The sequence below is a fragment of the Toxotes jaculatrix genome, chromosome 9 (genome assembly GCF_017976425.1).
Source record: "Toxotes jaculatrix isolate fToxJac2 chromosome 9, fToxJac2.pri, whole genome shotgun sequence".
Lineage (NCBI taxonomy): Eukaryota > Metazoa > Chordata > Actinopteri > Toxotidae > Toxotes > Toxotes jaculatrix.
Window position 1 is genome coordinate 17,031,577 of NC_054402.1, and position 21,665 is coordinate 17,053,241.

General features: G+C 39.3%; 1 protein-coding gene across 3 annotated transcripts in view; it reads left to right on the forward strand.

The window, feature by feature from the left end:
* Positions 1-8,742: 8,742 nt before the first annotated feature.
* si (sucrase-isomaltase (alpha-glucosidase)) overlaps positions 8,743-21,665 on the forward strand; it is a 60,109-nt gene continuing 47,186 nt past the window's right edge. The window contains exons 1-11 of one of the 3 annotated variants that reach the window (XM_041046169.1): positions 8,743-8,866; positions 9,905-9,993; positions 10,149-10,269; positions 11,511-11,620; positions 11,897-12,048; positions 14,825-14,996; positions 15,430-15,529; positions 16,117-16,229; positions 16,390-16,515; positions 18,832-18,963; positions 19,400-19,519. In XM_041046169.1, the coding sequence (XP_040902103.1) occupies positions 8,743-8,866; positions 9,905-9,993; positions 10,149-10,269; positions 11,511-11,620; positions 11,897-12,048; positions 14,825-14,996; positions 15,430-15,529; positions 16,117-16,229; positions 16,390-16,515; positions 18,832-18,963; positions 19,400-19,519 (1,359 nt within the window). The remainder of the gene's footprint in view (positions 8,867-9,904; positions 9,994-10,148; positions 10,270-11,510; positions 11,621-11,896; positions 12,049-14,824; positions 14,997-15,429; positions 15,530-16,116; positions 16,230-16,389; positions 16,516-18,831; positions 18,964-19,399; positions 19,520-21,665) is intronic. The other 2 variants (XM_041046170.1, XM_041046171.1) reach the window with 2 other exon arrangements.

A 21,665-nucleotide genomic window follows, 5' to 3' on the forward strand; every position in this document is an offset into this window, starting at 1 on the left:
TTTCTCAAAGATAAGCACACAGTTTTCTTTCTATCCTGCTAACTCTCACAGTCACAGTGGCACCATGTGCAAGTGTGCACGCACCACGCGCACAAACACAAATAACCAACACTCTTCTGTTGCAGCAAGCTCTTGGCACCTGACAAAAGTTCACTCGCTCAGAGTTGCCATGGCAACGAGGGGATTCGTTGTTGCTACCCATACAGCCCGACTCACAGCCTGACGAGGGAGAGGGAAGAGTGGGGAAGAGATAAAACAGCTAATTGAACTTTAAATGAGGATGTTAATTTGATTAGAAAACTGAGCAAAATGGAATCTCATGGTACAAAAATTCCATATTTATTTGTTAAGTGGTTTTTAATTAATGTTTGACCAGCATGTTGTCATTTTCCAACATCAAGTAAAGGCTGCAGTTTTGGTTTTTTTTTCGTTTGTTTTGTTAGAGGCATTTATTATTTATTGAGCTCTGCTGTGATGCAGTGTAATCACAGATCACACCACTGCAATTCATTATGATTTTAATTACAAACACTCATGTACTTAAGCATTTTAATATAGTATTGATACATATCATGCAGTATCAAATACAGCAGATGTCAACTGACAAAAAAAAGGATGTAAAATATCTCTGTTTGTGTCTCTAGTATAGTTTGCATTGATGCATTTAGAATTCTGGTCAAATATTTATAAAATGAGTCTTCATTTAAGTTTATGATAAATGTATGGAGGCCTTTTTCACAAGACTTAACATAGATTTTAAAGATAATGTTAAATTTTCTATGTCTATGTTTCTAGCCTCTATATTTTAAATTCTGTCTTAAATTCATTGTATTCACAAACGCACGCTTTGTGTGCAGCAAGCACTGAGAAAAAAGAGCTCAGAAAATTAAGAAAAAAACCCTCTTATTTAACTAGGCAACTTTCAAAACTTCTCCTCTATATCTTCATTTTCTAACAAAATAGGAAAATGATTGCTAGATATCCCTGACAAACAACAACCAAGTTAAAGTTGACAAACAAACTAAAACGTTAAGGTTGTATTCCCGTTTTCCACGAATGAGTACACTGCAGTCAAATGCAACTTCTGTGAAACACAGCAAACCAGAAAGATTACGTCTCAGCAGCTTGTCAAAGAGCTTCAGCTGGCTTCTTGACGTTTAGATGTTCTTTTATCTTCCCTTCTTGAAGTTTGCTTGACAGGCAGAGATGATGAGTGAGTAAAGTTGTTGTGGGTGGTTTGTAGGGCTGCAGCTGCGACATTTACAGAGATTGTCAAAAACCAAAAAATAGTATCACACACATATAGTGTTATATGGATTCATCTCCACATAAGAAAACCAAATAAAAGAGCGCATAATGTTGTGTTACACAAAATTATAACAAGCTGTGATGCATGATCACCATGGGAAGATACTCCTGCACCTCTTTCCAGGCAGACTGAAGGACAGGATCAGCTGCACAACAGCACCTCTGGAAGGAACACTTCAGAAGGGCAGATGTTTGGCAATGCAGTGGCTGAACCCAGGTTCATCCAGTGGTCTTTCCAAACAGCATGCAACCCTGCAAGCTGCAAGCCTTATCCATTAGCATCCTATCAGTTCTGGCTAATGTTATCTTGCAAACCTCTGCCAACAAAGGTCAGTTTACCTTTACTGGAATTCTCAGTGCATCTCAAAGCTCCACATTAAGAAGATTGCTGTGGTATTGATTCTAGATGTCTAATTGACATCTTTCTGACTGTGAAGCATGGCATATTTCAGGGGGGAAGACAAAGCGAATACACTAATAATGCAATAATTATCTATGGATGACTGTGAGTTTTGTTTGCGCAGTATTTATCCTTAATAGCATGGCTATTTTTGCTGTTGTTAGCACATTCAATTTAAGATAATTAGCTGTCAGATTATATTAGCCTATGAAATCTGAGAGAGGGTGTGGGATGGTAGTCCAAGAACTAAAGAATCTTTTATGTGCATATACACACACAGAGAGACACACACAGCATGGTTTTTTTTTCCACCACACAGATATGAAATAATGAAATATTGATAGTCCACAGACCCTCAGCAGCTCAGCAGCAGTAGTAAATTTAAGACCTCAACACATGAAAGGAGAGTGGGACGTTTCTTTGTCTCTAATTTTCTGCTTCCTGTGTAATATTATACAACTCGAGTGAACTCCAGGCGTTCTGGAGTTCACAAGGTCAATGCCAGGTTTCACAACATGGCTGATATAAGACAGTGAGAGGGAGATACATTAAAGTATTTATACTTTGACATTCTTCCAACAGATAGTGGCAACTGGTGAGCTTTGCACCGAGCACGAACAACAACACGAACAGACACACACACACACAAATAAATAGTGGTTAATCATTATACCAGATCTTGCGCACAGTGCATTTAAAGCAGCTATCAAGGCTTAACACTGACAGTCGTTAGCATGCTCATTTTTGACACACGCACACACACACACCCATGTGAATGTGTGTGAGTGGGAGTCTATTCCTGTCAAAACATGCAGAGAGTAACAGCAGGGATGGAAGACATTACCCTTAGGAATGACGCAGCAGAAGCCTAGTGTGTGTGTGTGTGCGAGTGTGCGTGTGCGTGTGTGTCTAACGTTGTGCATATGCATATTCCCCTTCATTCACTGTGCTGTTTCTCCCCCATAGGGGTGTAACATCTGTGCCATGCTTATAAGGAAAACTGCATAATGGGAACACTTACTTAGATAGGCCACCTGCATATTATGGCTTGTGCAGCCATTGGTAGCATAACAGCTACAGATGTACGCGCACACACAATCACACACAGAGAATATTTGCGACACCACAGTATAATTGCTTGATGACTTTGTTTCCTATTGAACGACTATATCACCATGGACTGTTCATTGTTATGTTGCTATTTCCTGAGCTTGAATTCTGTGAGGCAGAAGACAAAGATAATCATTTTTCCACAACTACACTTGCCTATGCCAGGAAGGAGTTTTCCCTTTTCCATCCTAAGCCGTAATACGACATAGTGTGGGTAAACGCTGATCCAATGGGAGAGCCAACACACTTGAATGTGAATCAAATTCCAATAAAAGCACAAATTAGCAACCCTAATAACATCATTTATTATTTTAAAAAATTCCTATACAGAGCAGACTCTCTTTTAGATTTTACATCTACTTAGAGGTTTGAAATTGAGCAGTACAGTATATTTCAGAGGATCCGCTGGACCTTTGCCACCATGGATCAAGCCAGCTGAGTTGGCATTGACCAAAAGTACATTACTTCTCTTTTCCCACAACTGACTTCAGCCAGTTGCAGGCTTTTGTACACAAACTAATATCACTCATGCAACATTGGAATTACAGTATCATGAAAGAAGCAGCACTGAATAGAATAGAATAGATCAGGAAGGAACCTCATCATCAGCAGAACCCATTTGTGTGAACTGTATTTACTTTTAGGTGCTACTCATTGTTATGCTGCAGAGCGTGCATCTGTGTGTGGACAGCCACTCACCTACAGTGTTGATTAATCACTCAAAAAAAAAGGGCTAACCTAAAATGACATATTTACCAAAGTAATAATAATAAATAAAGGCAAGATTTCCTTCTTCAGGAAGTGCTTGCTCATGATGGGAACTGTTGGGTTTCTCTTTTTTAATATTATAAGGTCTTGACCTTGCTCAGTAAAAACTCTTATGATTTGGCGCTGTATAACTAAAACTGACTTGAACTGAAATTGAATTTACTAAATCAAATAAAGACCTTTGCTTACGATTTGCATTTCATGTGCATTGATACAGAGTAATGAGGTAGTGAGCAATGCAATCTTTAAAAAAATAAAAACAAATTAAAATGTGGAAAATTGTGTTTTGAATGGTTACCCACCAGCCTTATGCACCGATTACATGCAAAAGCCTGGTGCACCAGGTTAATTAGTGGTGGCGCTGTCTTAAGTGTTGAGTAGTACATTTGCATGAACTGTAATTACATTCCCCGATTAAACTACCAACAGAACACAGATGCTTGTTAAGGAGGCAGACCCACATTTAGAGGAAACAACATGCTAAACTGCAGAAGTTAGATGGGAAGGTACTGTACCACATGGGTGCTCACTGGAAACAGAAAGAGGTGGTTGTTGTTTCACTGACATTTTGTTTTGCCAAGGAAATGTTTTCCTGGTAAATAGCAGGCTCGCTCAAGGTGGCTACAAAGACCACCGTGGACTCAGCACACTGCTGCTGGAAATAACAATGCCCAACGTTGCAACCAGGTCTCTGAGCAATGGCACCTATTCATGTAACAGTTTAGCAAAATTATGTAGTACACAAGCAACAGTAATTGGTAAGAAAGCTGAGAGGCTGTTTTGAATCTTTTTTCAGGCACAGGACTCTACATATGGACTTTCATTTGTGAAGAGGTGAATCAGCAAAGGCAGTGCTGAACAACAGAATGTAACATTTTTTTTTTTTTTTTAAATGTGAGCACATTTTAGTAGCTTGTGGTGTCCAAATAAGTCTGTCAGTCATAACTATATAGGTATGTGAAAGATTGCCAGCCAAAACTCAAAGGACAGGACTGAAACATGCAGTTTGTCTGTGTAAATCTATATCATCCATAACTTTCAGTGTATTACACATCAACATGTGTGCAGCCACACGTAGCCAACACAGAGCAATATACTGTAGTGCTGAAAGAACATCCAACCAAAGACGTAAAAAGAAAGAGAGCATGGAGGGAGCACAGATAAAGGGACTGAAGTTGTTGTAAAAGTTGGCAATATTAGTTTTGGGAACTAGAAACTTGAAATCAGTACACTGAGGTGACCTCTAGACCTCTAGTCTAAAAAAACTCTTTGTGAGTTCAACTCTGGTTATCGCACTATAGCAAGACCAACCTTGGCTTCAGTTAGGACTACAACAACTTGAGAGCATTCATTTGAGGAAAAGAAGTGTTATTACTGCACATTCATTTAGCTGCTCAATGATTCCAAAATATGCACAAATACTTAACTGGCAAGCAAGGTCAGCCCTGTGGTGATTAGTTTGTCAGAATATGTGGAGAGGTAAGGAGACTCATACTTGGAGAGCCAATGCCAGATAAAAATCAGTATAAACACATTTATTACATCAAGGCCTTAAGAGAGATTTATAGTGTTTCCGGAGAACAGTTACACGTGTTCTAACTGTAAAAGTTGCAAGTAAAGAAACAATTTAATAGTTAATGTTAAAGCTGTTTAATAGTAGCCTGACCAAGCAAAGTAAAATTGTATTTATCTTCCGTAAAAGTTATCATTAAAATTCTGGTTTGGTCAGATTTGGTATCAGGCAGACAAGCCAAATACTGGTTCTCTGGGATGCTGGTAAAGGCCCCTTGTCATTCCTTCATGTACACAAAACACACACAAGCACACACATGCATGAACACATGTATAAACTTGGTTGGCAGCCCTCAATGTTGAGTGCTTGGTTTTAAAGTGACTGGATCGATACAGGGGAGTGAATTGCCAATTTCAGTTTGTTCTATTGAAATCGGCTGGCGCTGCATTCTAGAGGGAGAGCACCTGAAATTGGCAGTGGCAGAGTGGAATTGGATTTGTAAGAGGAGAAAGACTGAGGAGTTAGAAGAATGATCAAAAAAAAAAAAGGAAAAACTTGGACACGTACATCTCCATGCACATACATTACAAAGTTCAGGATGTTCTTATGTCATCGTTAAGTGCAATGGTATCCTAGCTGAGTTATGGAGCCAGTTATGCAAGGCCTTCTACCCTCTTAGACATCTTTCACTGTCTGACCAACATGCACCCACTCACCCAGAGCTCATCTCTGCTTCTTCGATCGTATAGTCCATGGCAATCAAGCTCTGTGTTGGAAGAGGAGATGATTGCGGCTTTGGATAGAGAACAGCTCATTCACTTGATCCTCTCCGTTCTGTTTATTGGGATGACATGGCCTGAAGACATCACCAAACTACAGAGTGTATTGGCATGGATGGATGTCTGGCATAAGAAACTGTACACAATTTAAACCACAGCTTTGCAGTTCTTTCTAGCCTGACAAGCTAAATCAACAGACAAGTGTACTGTTTGAAGGACACACAGCTAGCAGCACCAGACCACAAACGATATGAGCTCTTTCTGGGTGCTTCATAACTTCACATTCGTGACACCATGTTCAGACTCAGATCCTGAGAGCAAATAAAGGCACTCTGGATCTAATCAAGATGACTAATACTACTGTGATGTCTGTACCGTAGATGTGTAGCTGGAGTTAGCAACAAGTTAGCTTAACATAAACACTGGAAACAGCCTGAAGATAATATGCCATTTATGTGTGGCTATGGACTGGACTCGGAGGGCTAACTTAACCAGTTGCTGGCTCTAGCTACATATTAACTGTACAGAAATGAGTGATACCCATTCTCTCACCTAACTCTCAACAAGAAAGTAAGTATATTTTAAATAATGTCAAACTACTCATTTAAGGCAATGGGTTTCTTTTGAAGACTTAATGGATAACAAACGTCACACACACAAATGAGTGCCGAAGCGTAAGAGTCAGAATAGATTATTTGCATTTGATCAAACACGTTGCCACATGCAACACACACATACAATAACTCCAGCATTATCCATTATATAGTATAGTTACATAGAAATACAAAAGTAATTTTGTAGCTTTGATCACAGCGGATTCATTACCAATATGTTATAATCAGATATTCTATTGAGTTTGTTTCAACTAGAACCTGTTAACTTGATACTACGAGGTGTGTATGTGCATATGCACGTGTGTGTGTCACTGACCAAGAAGTGGTGATGTGGTCAAAGTAGAAGGATAACGATAACTTTTGCTGAGTCAGCTTACATAAAACAACAAAAAATACACATTAATCTTTTGGTAAAGTATAACCATACAAACACACACACAAACACACACATAAACAATCATAGGCAGTGGGGAATAAAACCTGATTGCAGGATTGATTGTATCAAACTGATAAGGGGATTTTAGGCAGCAGTTTTTTTTCTCACACTGTACATGGTTACCTAACATTTTATGGCATTTGCGTCTGCAAGCTGAGACTGTAAACCACACACGTGCACACACTATGCAATAAAGGAGTGGTGAGCTCCACTGACCACAATACATCCTGTGGATTATAAGGTGCTATCTCCGTTGAACTCAGAAGCACTTTGCCCTGAACACTAGAAAGAGCCAAGGTAAGACTGCAGCTGCAGACTGTCTAGCTGTTCAACTCAAAAATTTATTATCTTTACCTTGTATTAGCTATTACACTGTACAGTAAGTAAACATTCTCTACAATATAGATTATAGCATTTTTTTTTATCATACTCTGATGATTTATTACTGCAACATCTACATAAGATAATTATGAATATTTAAAAATAATTATTGCATTAAACACTTCTTTTTATAGATACAGACTTGCATGAATTGGATGTTCACTATCATTTGTTCTTTTTTCAACTTTTTGTAGCTCGCAGTTGTTTGAATTATGCAGTTCTATCCATATTACTGTGGACAGACTGTGACCATGATAATGATAATGTTGGGTGTGTGGAGCTCTTTGCCAGTAGAGTAAATAATCTACTGTAAATTGCAATGCAGCCCTGGGGAACAGATGTCTACAGAGAGCTTTGAATACTTTTTTGTACAGCTTTACACTGCACTGATCTGCACTTTTTATGCCAGTCTTAAACATAATTACAGGTGACAACCTGCCTCTTGGGCTGACATTAACTTTTAAAGATATGTCTCAGAGTAACCAGTGAACCAAAGGTATTAAGTAATAGTTCAAATGAAATATCAGATAATGTCTTAAACTCCCTGTACCCATGGGAATCGCAACAGTGCAGCCCTAAAGTGCCCCTGTTTGTTGTTGCTGTTGGGGTGTGTGTGTGTAGGAAGATGTAAAACGATATGGTGTTATGGGTGGAAGTTATTTTTAGGAACTTAGTGTGAGCTAACTGGAAGAAGAGACAGGCTAAAGGGTTTGTACTGTATGAACGTCTGTGTGTCTATGTGTCTCGGTGTTACACTGCATGTTTGCAGGCACTTTTTTCAGCGTTTCTCCATGATGTGCAGCTGATTGCAAACACACAGGGGGCATGCACAGGTTTGGCTCTCTGTCTCTATCTCTGCCCTCGCCTGCTCTTCACAGCACATTAAACAGGATGGCTATAAGCCTCTCATTCACCCAGATAGACACAAACCCACAAACCCACACACACACACACACACACACACACACACACACATACAGACATTCACCTTGTTTTTGTCTCCACGAGTACACTGGAGTGAAGCCTAATTGCTTGACTGATATGATGAGTGTCTTTGCAAAAACTAGATCTGGCTTGTCAGACCGTTTTGTCAACTCCATGCTTTTCTTTTTCAGAGTTTTGTTCACTTCGTCCTCCTTTTTTGTTTTTCTCAGCCCTTCTCTCAACTTCAGAAAGCTTTCACAGAGTCCAAGGTCACTACAAGGAAAATGTATGTGTGTGTCAGATCCGTGTTTCCTTCATTTTGCGCGTTTTGTGCGTTGAGTGTGCATATGTGTGTCCTGCCATTGGGCCTCATTAAGGAAGGAAGTTTTTGAGACCTCTGAGACCTTGCCTTTAGTAAACTTGGTGTCATTAATGGGTGTTAATGATGTTGGCCTGTGTAATAACTCTGTGTGTGTCCGTGTATACGTGTGTTTGTTTGTGTGTGTTAGATGGGGAAACGGCGGTTCTCGGGTTTGGAGGTGAGCCTCATGGTCATGTTCGCACTGATGAGCGTGACAGCCATCGTTCTCATAGTTCTGTTTTTCACCGGAGAACCTGGAGTCATTAAAGATGGTAAGTAACCACATTTACACATATACGTAGGCAAATAAGGAAATTTAAAGAAAAGCTTTCCCTGTCTTTGTGAAATGGCTGATTAAGTGCACATTTTGATTCATCAGTACACAAAGTCATTTAATAAGCCTAATAAGTCCTTCCAAGGCAAATAAAAACACATTTAAATTTCAAGATTTGTGAGTGGAGTTTGGTAACCTTGAATGCTGATTGAAGATAAAAGTTTAGAAATCATTAAACAGTAAAACCTTTTTTGATTGTTAAAATAAAGGTGCAACAACACAAAGGATTTGACAAGACAATGTCAACATGTATTCATTATTCTGTATGTTACAGCTGCACATTTTGAGAAAAAGTATCAAATACATGTTTTTAAGAAATACATTTTAAGGATTAGCCCGATTCAGTACTCTCTTTAAGAAAAGATTAATATTTAAAAGTGGAGAAACTGGTCCGTGATACGTTAGCCTTGCTTAGGGACTAAATATGCTAGCTAACCTTTTCCATAAGAGTCCACCTTATCGTAGCTCTCTCTCGTAACTTTTTTTTTCCTTCTTCATGTGTAGGATGGCTGCTAGCTAAAATAAAAGTCATTTTAGTGAGAAATGGCACGAGAAACATATTAAGTAACATTATCCACTTCACATGGACTGATCCTAGCTTAAAGCATGGGGCATGGCCTACCCTTACTTTTTATCTCTGGAACCAAATCTGAGGCCTGAGATTACAGAAACCTAGCTTTGCTCTGAGACCAAAGCTCACTGAAAGATGCCAACACCACATATTGCTACATACTGATGGTCATCATCAGCAGACACATTTTCAGCTATAGTACAGGGAAACAGGCATTTAACTTTGGGTTATTTTTGAATGTGGAAAAATGTCTAAAGATACAGTAATTGGTAAAGTTAATCTGTTTACTGCCTGTAGCTTTATAAATCTTAAACTCAAAAACAGTCTGAATACTAAGTTGTTAAATTACAGGATTTTCACTTCAAATGCTTCTGTTAGCACTGGAGTAAACATTTCATCTTTTAGCAGAAACTACAGAACCATTCGTTCCTCAGTGTCCCGTTATTCCCCTGGCTGAAAGAGTAGACTGTTACCCCGATGGTGCAGCCTCAAAGGTATGAATGACTGTCAGGTGCACAAATGGAAATGGAAAAAGTCATGTCTGTGCAGAAGGTTTTTCAAAAATCCTTGAACAGAATGGGTGTTGAGAATGACAATAATGGCAATGTGGATGATGATAATGATAACATCAACCATCCCACTTCAACAGCTAAAATGTGAACAGCGTGGATGCTGCTGGGGGCCTCTGGATGAGAGAAATGTTCCCTGGTGTTTCTTCTCAACCAACCATGGATACACAGTGGAATCGGTAGAGCAGCCGAATCCTTATGGTAAATCCCAATTTCCCCTCTCACCACTCTGCTCTCCCACTCACGCACTCACAAACTGGTGAAAATATTTGGCTTGCTATTTAGCTTATTCTCTAATTCTAGTAGCTCCACATTCCTTTAGTCTGTCTGTCCGTCTTCATCAAATCTTTTTTTTTTTTTCCTTTTTCACTCGCTTTGCCTAAGGCATAGTTTTCTGTGAAATATGACATGGATGGCATATCAGAAAACATGATTGACTTTGCAGCATGTGGGGTTTTCTATTTTCTGCTTGATTTCACTGCCTTATGTGAACTCAAGTTAGTGCGTAAAAGCAAGAAGACTCATTGGACACTTTACATACAAGTATGAGCTACAGCATTTTCAGTCAAAATAGTATAAAACCCTTTTAAAAAGAACATAAAAAATAAACTAACACACTTTTTTTTCCAAAAACAATAATTTCTCTTGACCTGAGATAGGCTTTGTTACTCAACAGGGACTTTGACCAATATGTAAAAATGAAAATGCTCCTTCTTACATAAGTTAAACTGTCTTCAAATATTTTTACATGCATTCTGCTGTGGTATTGCTTAAGGCAACTATGCAAATTACCTGCATTTACCTCAGAGCCAGCTGAGCTGTGTAAGCATATTTCACCCTTTGATCACACTGGTAAATGGACAACCTGGGAATACATCTGTTTGAATGGATTCCCATCCCAGTTTACCTGATAAATTTTATGGGCAGTGCTCAAACTGAGGATTGTTGCAGCTTGTTTTTATTGGTGTAGTTCACTCCTCATTGTAGGGAATAGATATTTGTCATGATTACACCTTTTATTTTTTTTAATGCACTTATGTTGGCTGAATAGCTACTGCTGTGCGTGACTGGCTTATCCAACAATTATTGTCTAGTATTTCGATATCAGTGGGGCGCACTGTGATCATGAAACAGACCACCCACATGTAAAGCCTCTTGAATATTAATACAGAAGATTGCTCAGAATTGTTTAAGGGGTGTGTATGCAAGTATTAAAGGAACAGTGCAACATTTTGGAAATTTTGTGAGGCTGCCAGGCAACTAGTGGAGGATCCAGGAAGTTATTGCACCCAGTCAAGAAATAGTCTGTATACTATTTGGAACTATTTCAAGTTATTTTATCTTTATTAGGGGCGATAAGTAATTAAATGTAATGTATATCTTAAAATGAATATTTTTCTTCGTATAATCTTTACCCTCCTATCATCATGTTTGAATTGTAGTGATGAAAGCCCAGCTGAAGAGAATGGCTTCCCCTTCTTTATTTGGGGCTGACATACAGGATCTGGCATTTCACGCAGAAATGCAGACAAACAATCGACTCCGATTTAAGGTACACACCGACGAACACCATCTCTCCGTCTCCTCTCACACACAAATTCACAGTCACATTCACACAGACATCTACATGTTGACAGCAACAGAAGAAATTGTGAGATAAATCTAGTCCAGTCAAATTAATTTCAAAAGCTGTTTTTACCGAAGCATGTCTAACACAACTGTTAGACAAAGAGGGCAGAATTTGCAATATACACAACAAAGTACGAACATGACTGCGAGATATGAGGCCGCTCTCACACTGCCTGTATGGCTGTTTCCTCTCCCTCAGATCTCTGATGCCCACAGCCAGAGGTTCGAGGTCCCCCATGAGCACATCAGCAGCCTCAACAGTAACCCGTCCAGCCCCATCAGCAACACACTGGAGATCACACACAAACCCTTTGGCCTTACTGTGCGCAGGAAGGAGAACAAAAAAGTCCTGTGAGTGCTCACTGTGTGTGTGTGTGTGTGTGTGTGTGTGTGTGTGTGACATATTTATATATTGTATTAGATGGGGCAGAAGGTTGGTATAAGAGACACAATCTTGCATTATTATATGTGAACAGTGAAGTAAATGCAAAAGACAGCAGAGTATGCATACTGTGTATATTCAACAAAATTACATTATGTGCATTCAGCCATACTATGTATTGCAATATATTACATATACTGTATATGTAGGGAATATACAAAGGCTGCACCTATGGAGGTGTATCAGGGCATTCCTTATCTGAAGCATTAATTCAATCTATGTTGACAGTAGATTGTGTGGATGTAATTCTGGTGGCAAAATAAGTGGCACATATATATAGCTGCTGAATATTTGACTTGGCATCTCATTTGTTGTTTCCCAGGCTTTTTGAAATGTGGAATTGACAGCTGGTCAATAGATTAACATTGATTCTTGGTATCTCCTTTGATGCAGTTATGTCAGAAATCCTCCGAGCTGGTCTGGGTGCCACGTAATCTCATTGTCATGCATTATTTCCACATAACGATGCGTGGTACCTCTCCGTGTTACATGTTAGCTTTCCTCAGTAACATGTAATTATGTTCATGTCAATCCAAGGCACACTTGGTGAGCACTGGGTGACACTGTGGAGATCAATTTCTCCTCAGAGCTGTGTGCCCACAGAAACACAAACACACACACACACACACACACACACACACAAACACACACACACACACACCATTAAGCATTAAACCATCATTATCATTAATACTATGTAGAATATGTCACTTTATGACAAATAGGGCTTGTGAGGGCACATAGATGCTTGCTTTTATTGCTTCGAGGATGTAATGTACAAAGGTAAATACCACAGGCATGACTTTATACACTAATGGTCTTTTGCATATCACCATGTTCTGTTGTCGTGAATCAAATTTGTTTACCATTTATGTTGTATGACAAATTTTCCTGCGAGGCAAATATTAATCTGTAATCTAAACTTATTTTTCATTCAGAGGAAGTTGAAAGGTACAGCTTGATTTTTATGTATTTATTTATTTTTTTTAATATATAAGGTCCAGTTAATAATACTGTCTGACTGTATATCCACAGTAAAGTAAAGCTGGAGTTATATCACATGACAACCTTTGGCTTGTCTCACTGACTTACATAACTTACTGGCATAAGAAGTAGGATTGTTGTCTTTCTCAACACGGCACGACCTTCAACCAGAAGCAATGAGATTGCTTTGAAGATTAGCTGTTGAAGATTAGCAGCTGTTTAGTAATCAGACTCTCTTCTACTCTTACAACCCTGTCTTTAGGGAGGCCACTTGTTATGTGAATCACCATTATCACTCAGTGCATTTTGTGGCTGATTCAGGTGATAACTCAGACTTAAGTTTTTCCGAGAGCCGCTCTTTTTAGTATTAGACTCACCATAACTTTTTTTTTTAAGAAAGGACAGCTATAGGGCATCGACTTTACTTTTAAGGCTAGAGCAATAATCTTCCAATTGCAAAAATACAAAGACCCCCACAATGCCAAATTAATTGTGAACATTTTGTAGGATTTTGGACAGGATGTAACAGCTAAATGCATACAGTTCGTCAACATTTTTTTTCTCGACATACATTTATTTTAAAAAATTCAGTGGCCTACACACTTATTTAGAGCAAACAGTGCAAGTCCGACGGTGAATCAACAACAGAAACCAAATCTAATGAACATCTGTAGGAAAACCATTTGATACAATAATTTAAGTCTTTAGATTTACAGCCTGGTAACGTTTTCTTCCCACTTCAATTTAATGTTACACTTGTGCTGATCCTGCTTTGGCAGCTGTTGTCGTTATCAAGAGCAATAGTTCATTCGCTGTTGAATGTTTTATAACTATTTGATTACATTCTAATAATCGCATGAGCAGCGTGACCACAAAAAAGTCCATAAAGTAAAACGATAACAAGGTTTATAAATTTACTTTTACTTTTTGTGGCATAAAAGTTGCACCACATCATCATAAAGTATTTATTATGTGTCAGTTCTACTGATATCAAAAGTTTCATTGACAGAAAGAGGCAGTGAGTGAAATGATACTCATAATCATTTTGCTCTTCAACCTGTCAGTTTAATGTGCCGGCCCTCTCTTCTTGTGATAAAAGCTGCTTCTAAACACAACACGATCATTGAATACACATGTGGCTCCTCCCTTTCATCCTACTGACTCTGAGAGCGTGAATGTCATGTGATTAAAGACTAATGTCAATAGCCTTTATTTCTTTCTGTTTAGGCATTGGTCTTTCTGTGTGCATGCATTTGTTGTCATGACTATTCATTAATCATGTATCTTTACTGTGTTTGCAGCCTTTACTTTTTATTTTGCCTCCATGTCTCTGTCTTGGCAGCTGCATGCAGCCAGAGCAGGCTTAGTTTTTCAACCACAAGTGTATGTCTTGTTCTGAAGGCTAGAGAAATGCTACCCAGAGGGCTTATTAGAGCTTGATGGTATGGTCTGTCTTCTCCCTGGTTTTTCTTTCTACAACTCAACTCCTCCACACGTCCTTGTCTCGTTCTCACTCCCACTCTCTCCTCTCACCGCATCTCACTCTCATTTTCTTTCTTTTGTCTATGTCTCTCATATTTCCTCTCTCACCTGCTCCCTCTCTCTCTCTTTTGCACATGTCTTCCCTTTGTCTCTCACACCACTCTGTCTTCTCACTTTCAACTCTTTTTTTTTTTTCTTTTTTTAACCAAATGCATTCAGGTTTGACACTACAATGGCTCCACTGGTGTTTGCAGACCAGTACCTACAGCTGTCTGCTAGGCTTCCATCCCACAATATTTATGGCCTCGGAGAGCATGTGCACACACAGTATCGCCATGACACAAACTGGAGGACTTGGCCCATCTTCACCAGAGACGCTTTCCCTAATGGGGTGAGCAGTACAAACACACACACACACAAAGTAGGATAAGGTCTTAAACTTTTTTTATGCCACTGATACTTAATGGTAAGTATATACACACATATTAATACAGTTATAAATATAGTTTATCTGCATCTACGCACATGTCAATCTCTATAATGTTTTATTTTCCCTTGGTTGTTGTTGTAGCAGACAAATTGTGTGCTGAAAAGCTTAAAATTAGGTCTACTCTGGATACCCTGTGTATACATGTTGTGTAAGGCATGTTTACACGAGCTCCCTACATGTGTATTCTCCTTCCCAAAGGGCTTATAATTGAATGTCTTGTAAGCTGATTAGTGAAGTCGCCCCCTCAGCTTCAATAAGTCTCCCACTTCCCTCCTGCGACTCACACCTCTTCCCTATTTTCCTTCATCCCTCTGTCTCTCTGCCTTCCCTGCAGGGAACACATAACCTCTACGGACATTACCCTTTCTTCCTCTGTTTGGAAGATGAGAGCGGAAAGTCATTCGGGGTCTTCCTCATGAACAGCAATGCTATGGGTAAAGTTACAAAAAGAAAAAAAAAGAAAAACACATGTAAGAACACATGGTGGCCCACTGAAACACGCAAATACAAGCATTTGCAAGCACACAAACAATGGCACTGTCCTTGGGAAGTGCACAGACACAAACACATATTTTGAACAGGCAGCAGTCATGGCCAAACAATTACACAAAAGCACATAAACATACAGTATAATACGTATATTCACATATACGTCCATACACAGGCCCCTGAATCTACTGTTGCTTCAATCAAAAAATTGTGCTGACAAATCAAAGAGAATATTGCATGGGTGTTTTATTCTAAGAAGAGGATGACTGAAAGCAATGGGAATGCCCACTGACATGTTTCTCTTGCTCATGTCTATAATCTCCTTATACAAAAGCTTTTTTTCCCCTCTCATGCATTGGCTTGACTGATATATGTGCAGAGCAACAGCCCTCACAAGAATATAAAGAAACTCTCAAAATAGAGGTTTTGCTGTTTAACAATTGTGTGAAAGGGCATTTTACAATTATTATTTATAGTAAGACATAATATCAGAACTAAGTTAAACGCATGGCTTTATCTGTCTTCTGTTCAGAGGTGATTCTGCAGCCCGCTCCAGCTGTGACCTATAGGACAATTGGAGGAGTCCTCGACTTCTACGTTGTCTTTGGAGACACACCAGAACAAGTGGTGCAGGAGTTCCTTGAGGTGAGGCGAGACTATTTTTTTTTGTTTGTTTGCTTGTTTTTTTGTAAAAGCAAAAATATGCAGGGCAGGTTTTTTGGGCAAGTTGTGTTGTGCCAAAGTGGCTTGTGATTTGCCTTGGCACAGCAAATCCATTAACAATATGTCCAATCGTGCTGTCCAGCTCACTGGCAGGCCCGTGATTCCTCCCTACTGGGGACTGGGCTTCCAGCTGTCTCGGTGGGACTATGGTAGCCTGAGTGAGGTCAAGACAACAGTGGAGAGGAACCGTGCCGTGGGCCTCCCATATGTAAGCTCCTGTCTGCATGCTTGTCTTTCTTTAAATGTTTATTTTTTAGGCTGTCTATTAGCAGTACGTCTGACAATCCATTTGTCTTTCATCTAAAATTTCTATCAAGACTATCACTGCCTCTATCATTGTCTGATTTTTTTTCCCCTTACGTTCTTGTGATAAAACGGGAAACAGCTATGTTCTCAAATTTTACAACACTATAAACAATGTGTTTTGAATTTCCTAACACATGAAATTGTGTGAAAGTGCCAAACATGTGAGGACATTTATGATGATATGAGTTTCATCACATATCATCATAAATGTCCTCACGTGTTTGGCAGTTTCACACTCAATATCTCAGCTCTTTCTTGTTAATCTTGAGTGTCACATTTTGTTTTCACTGTGTTTATCACCTCAATAAAAATGCACAATAAAGACATATCAGACTAGGTGTAAGATAGGACTGCAAGTTCTCCATTCATACAGTGAAACAGTGAGAGCCTGCGTGATCCAACCAAAGCGTCAGAAGCATGAGATCATTATCAATCAATTTACAGTCTGGGAAATGAAAACACATGTCATGGTTTTCTTCTTTTCTATTTCAGTCATTGATTTTCATTGCAACGCAAATGAAAATTGTGGACAAGATGGAGGCAGGTTTTTTGAACATGAACTCAGATGTCAAACACTGAGACATTTTAAAGGAGGTTGCTGGAATTTTCCTTAAGACAAAACATAAACTTTGAGGAGCAATAATGCGAAAGCATGTAGTGACAATGCATACCACGTGCAGTAGGGGGAGGGGGGGGGTTGCTTTAGCTACTACCATAGGGAAGTGGGGGTGGGTGAAGAAAATCGATACTTCACCTTGTGCACCCCTTGTTAAATTTGAACCACTCATGCACTACAGTGTGGTTCCAGAGGCAAGAGCCTTAACCACTACACTATCTGCGGAGACGTGATATGAAGGTTGAAGCAGGAGTTCAGCAGACAGTCAGAGTGATAGGAATGGCCTTTAGCTTAGACGGGGTAATCCAGCTTTCTGTCAAATAATGGAGAGTCTGCTGGGCTCCATAGGTTCAATCCCGGGACCACTATTTTTCAAGCGTCACTGAATGTTAGCGCTGATCAAAGATCAATCGACCGAGTTCCTTTCATTATCTCATTCATCCTGATCTGAATGTTAAAACTACTCCAACACCTCTGAGACACTTGAGAAATACCAGTTCTGGTTGACATTTTCTTGGGAATGAGCCCTACCTCTTATCTTCGTCTGGGCCTGCTGACAGTAACTCTAAGAAGTCCCTTCCACACGCACACAGCACTGATGTTTGATGTACTTTTTACTCCTTAATTACTAAGGTAAACTCATAATCCTAATCTTTATACATCCCTATAAAACACTTTAACTGTATCACAGCTCAGCAATGACAAGACTAATCAAGGACAGTGTTTGAACTCTGTCGTATCTAAAGATCAAATACAAATTTCCAACCCATCTCAATATTTCACTCTGATATTCTCCAATCTCTCTTTCATATCCAGAGACATTAGGATGCAGCTGCTTGCTCTCCTGCTATACTCAGGGACATATTTGATAACCATTAGATAGACCACAGAGGGCATTATCACATTCCCCCTAATATGTCTGGAGCTGATTACCATTAGAGGAAGGATCTGGCACAGCCTTCCAAACCATCTGCTCTATCGATATGAAGTAGATTTTGGCAGACAACAGACAGACAGAGAGCAAGCTGGCAAAAAAAGAAGAATGTGTTAACATTCCCATTGTCCTCCCAAGGTTTAGCAGCACATTAGCCAAGTTGTTTGCACCCACATCAGGTCTCCAAAAGTCCAGCAAAGGCAAGTGAGAAGACAACCTAGTAGCTGAAATGCCTTCTCTGTGAGGCTCACAGTACAGATGCTTACTAGTGGGCTTATTAGCTATTCTGAGAAGTCATACTGAAGATGCTCAGTTTTGAGTGGATGTGTCCAAGTTATGAGAAGAAGCAGAAGAGTGGGTGCATTTAAGAGGTATTAAGAGTCATTTTGAATTTATTACCCTCATGCAAGATGCAAATGTGATTTTAATACATGGAAGGCATGCCAGCATTTTAGCATTTCCAATTAAGCTTTGAATATCTAATGACATCTAACCTATCTGAAGTAAGCTCAGTAAGTTACTCATATAACACACCGTATTCCAAAAGAATATCTCAAAGCAAGAATTTCTGAACTTGGAACTTTTTTTTCCCTAAACTGCATAATAATCATAGATATTGCATGTACATGAAGTGCCCAAAAATACAGCATATTCTTCTCCTCACACAGGACATTCAGTACACCGACATAGACTACATGGAGGATAAGAAAGATTTCACCTACGACAAAGTCAAGTTCAGCGAGCTGCCTCAGTTTGCTGACTACCTCCATGAGAAGGGGCAGAGATACATCCTCATCCTGGTAAGAAACACCTCACTGTGAATGAAGTTACTTATGTAACTGACACACGAATTGATAAATTCAACTTTAAATATGCAAAAATGCTACCACAAAACAGCAGTTGGTAACGTACCTTGCACTTTGGGGTTTGGTAGATTTATTGTACTACAGGCCAAATGCTGGTATTGGGATGCTTGGTTGATATATTCCAGTTATAATCAAGCTTCACTTCACTATGAACCCCAAGTTATGTCTTTTTATACATGTTTTACACGTGTTTTATACACGTTTTCCAGCCAAGGGAAATTTCTATTACGAACAATGTCAAAAACTATTATGAAGGCAGCCATGCTATGTAGTTTGGAGTTATTGCACCAAATTACTGTTCATCAGCAGTTCATTTGAAAGAGAATTTCTATGCCTTCATATTCTTATATGTGTATTCCTTTGTCCCCAGGACCCTGCAATAGCTACCAGTAAGAGAGTAGGGAACACTCCATATGGCTCCTATGACCGTGGGAATGAGAAGAATGCCTGGGTCACTGAATCAGATGGGAAAACTCCTTTGGTGGGAGAGGTGAGTTGCGTTTGGGTGCAAGGGACAACTGAGGCATGAATCCAGATGAAGCAGTGCATTTGGTGGCCCCTTAATTAGGTTCTTATACACATTCAAGCAAAGATTTCCTTCATCCAGATGGTAATACTGCTTTTATACCAAGCTTCCAAGAGGGGTTAATCATTATGTATTATTATATAGTGATACGCTGTGTACAGGGAACTTTGAGAGTTCAACTTGTTGTTCCACTTAGTGTTATAGTTTTCGACAACCACGACTTGAACAATTTTAAAATGGCATGACTGTCACCAGATGTACCAATTCTGGCAACTCAGGAACTTCCAAATTGATGGGAATTTCAATACAGTACAGCATATGGATGTTATGAATAATGTGGTTAAAAAACATATTCAGTCAGCTAGAGTCCCTCAGCAGAAGTCTTACACCAGCTTGTGCTGAGACTTGCTCCAGGATAATTTGGACTCAGGTACAGTATATTTAAAAATAAATAAATAAATAAATAAATAAATAAATAAATGTCCATACCAAACATTGATACTGAAATATTCCTCAATATCCTCCATTCCATTCACACTACGCACTTTTATTATTAACAACTACACCCAACAATATCCATGCATGGCAGCTACAATATGGCTAATTTAAGATATGATTAAGGCTAGGTCCGTTAAGGTTAGGAAAAAATCACTTGGGTTGTATGTAAATTTTATAACAGTAGTGTGAAGGCACTCTAGAGTACATACAGTCATAAATCCATGCTTCTATTACACTTTATATCAGTTGTAAATGCCTGTGGTTTTAACAGTATGAAACGTTCTTTTTTTTTTTTGGCACATGCTTGGCTCTAAGCACCAATTGAGGATTGTACTATTGTACCTAAAGTACAAGGTCAATGTCCAGCTTTTGTGAAGCTGATACTCATACACCAGGAGCACGGTTTTCAGTCCAATTTCAAAAATCTATGCAATACAAGGATTCAAGTCCGATAAACCACTAATCAGCTGAGGCAGACAGACATTCGGAGAATGGATAAGACATCAGAGAATCAGCATGAACTGAGTAATATTGTAATGTTTGGGGTGACAAAGATTTCTGCTGAATGTATGTAGGACCACGTTGATTCCATGACTCATAGAAATCAAACTGTGCTGAAGGGCTGCTACATGCTTTGCCACTGAACACTGAGAATTTGAGCCCTGGCATAATAAAATTTATCATGCAACATAAGCATGAATATATGCATTTGCTGTCTGTATGCATATGTATGTGTGACTGGTCCTTTACAGTCTCCATCAAACCATAATATTCCCTAATGGAAGTTCAAGTTTCCAGTATGTTATTTTTGATCTTTTTCCCCCACAGAGCACAGGGTTTAAAAAGCTCTCCCCTGCAGAGAGGGGTAGGGGTTGCGGGGGGGATAAAAGTCTATTTAAGTCTGTTTATAAAAGTCTACACACACACACACACACACGATTAGGCCCCCTCCCTCAACTCAGTGCTTTTTCATAATGTTTATAACAGGTCAAACATATGCATTGATTCCGTATTAGTGTTTAATCTTAAATCTTGTTCTGCATCACAGATTAGGTATGCAAGTGTCTATGTGAGAGAGATGGAGAGAGGACAAAGTCCATCTGAGTGTGCATCTATGAGTATCCGTTTCTCGAAATGAGAAGCTATTCTTGGTCGTTTGCTCTTTATGTCGGTGCACGCACGTGTGTGACTATAATTGATTCTAGTTTATTTCCATATGAATGTACGTGCCCCAGTGAAAATACTGGGGTCTTTGCAAAACAACCTTTGCCATGGCTATGTCAGCGATAAAGGAGATACAGCGACAGGCTGGTATTTATTCTGCTTTTAAGACAGCTAATTGCTTGCAAAGATAAAGATAAAAGCTTTTTTCTGTTGGCCCATATGCTTCAGTGTGTGAGTAAAATCATAGCAGGACCTCACTCACACAGATGAACATTTCTGTTCAGAGCAAAGAGGCAAAAATGGATGGGATTAAGCAGAGCAGCAGGGAGCTTAAAAACATAGAAGTATGTGGGTTTAAAGGTAGGGATGCCAGACAGAAACGGGCAGAGAAAAAGGTAGGTGCAGGCAGACCGACAGACAGACACAAATAATAGATTAGAGGGAAAAG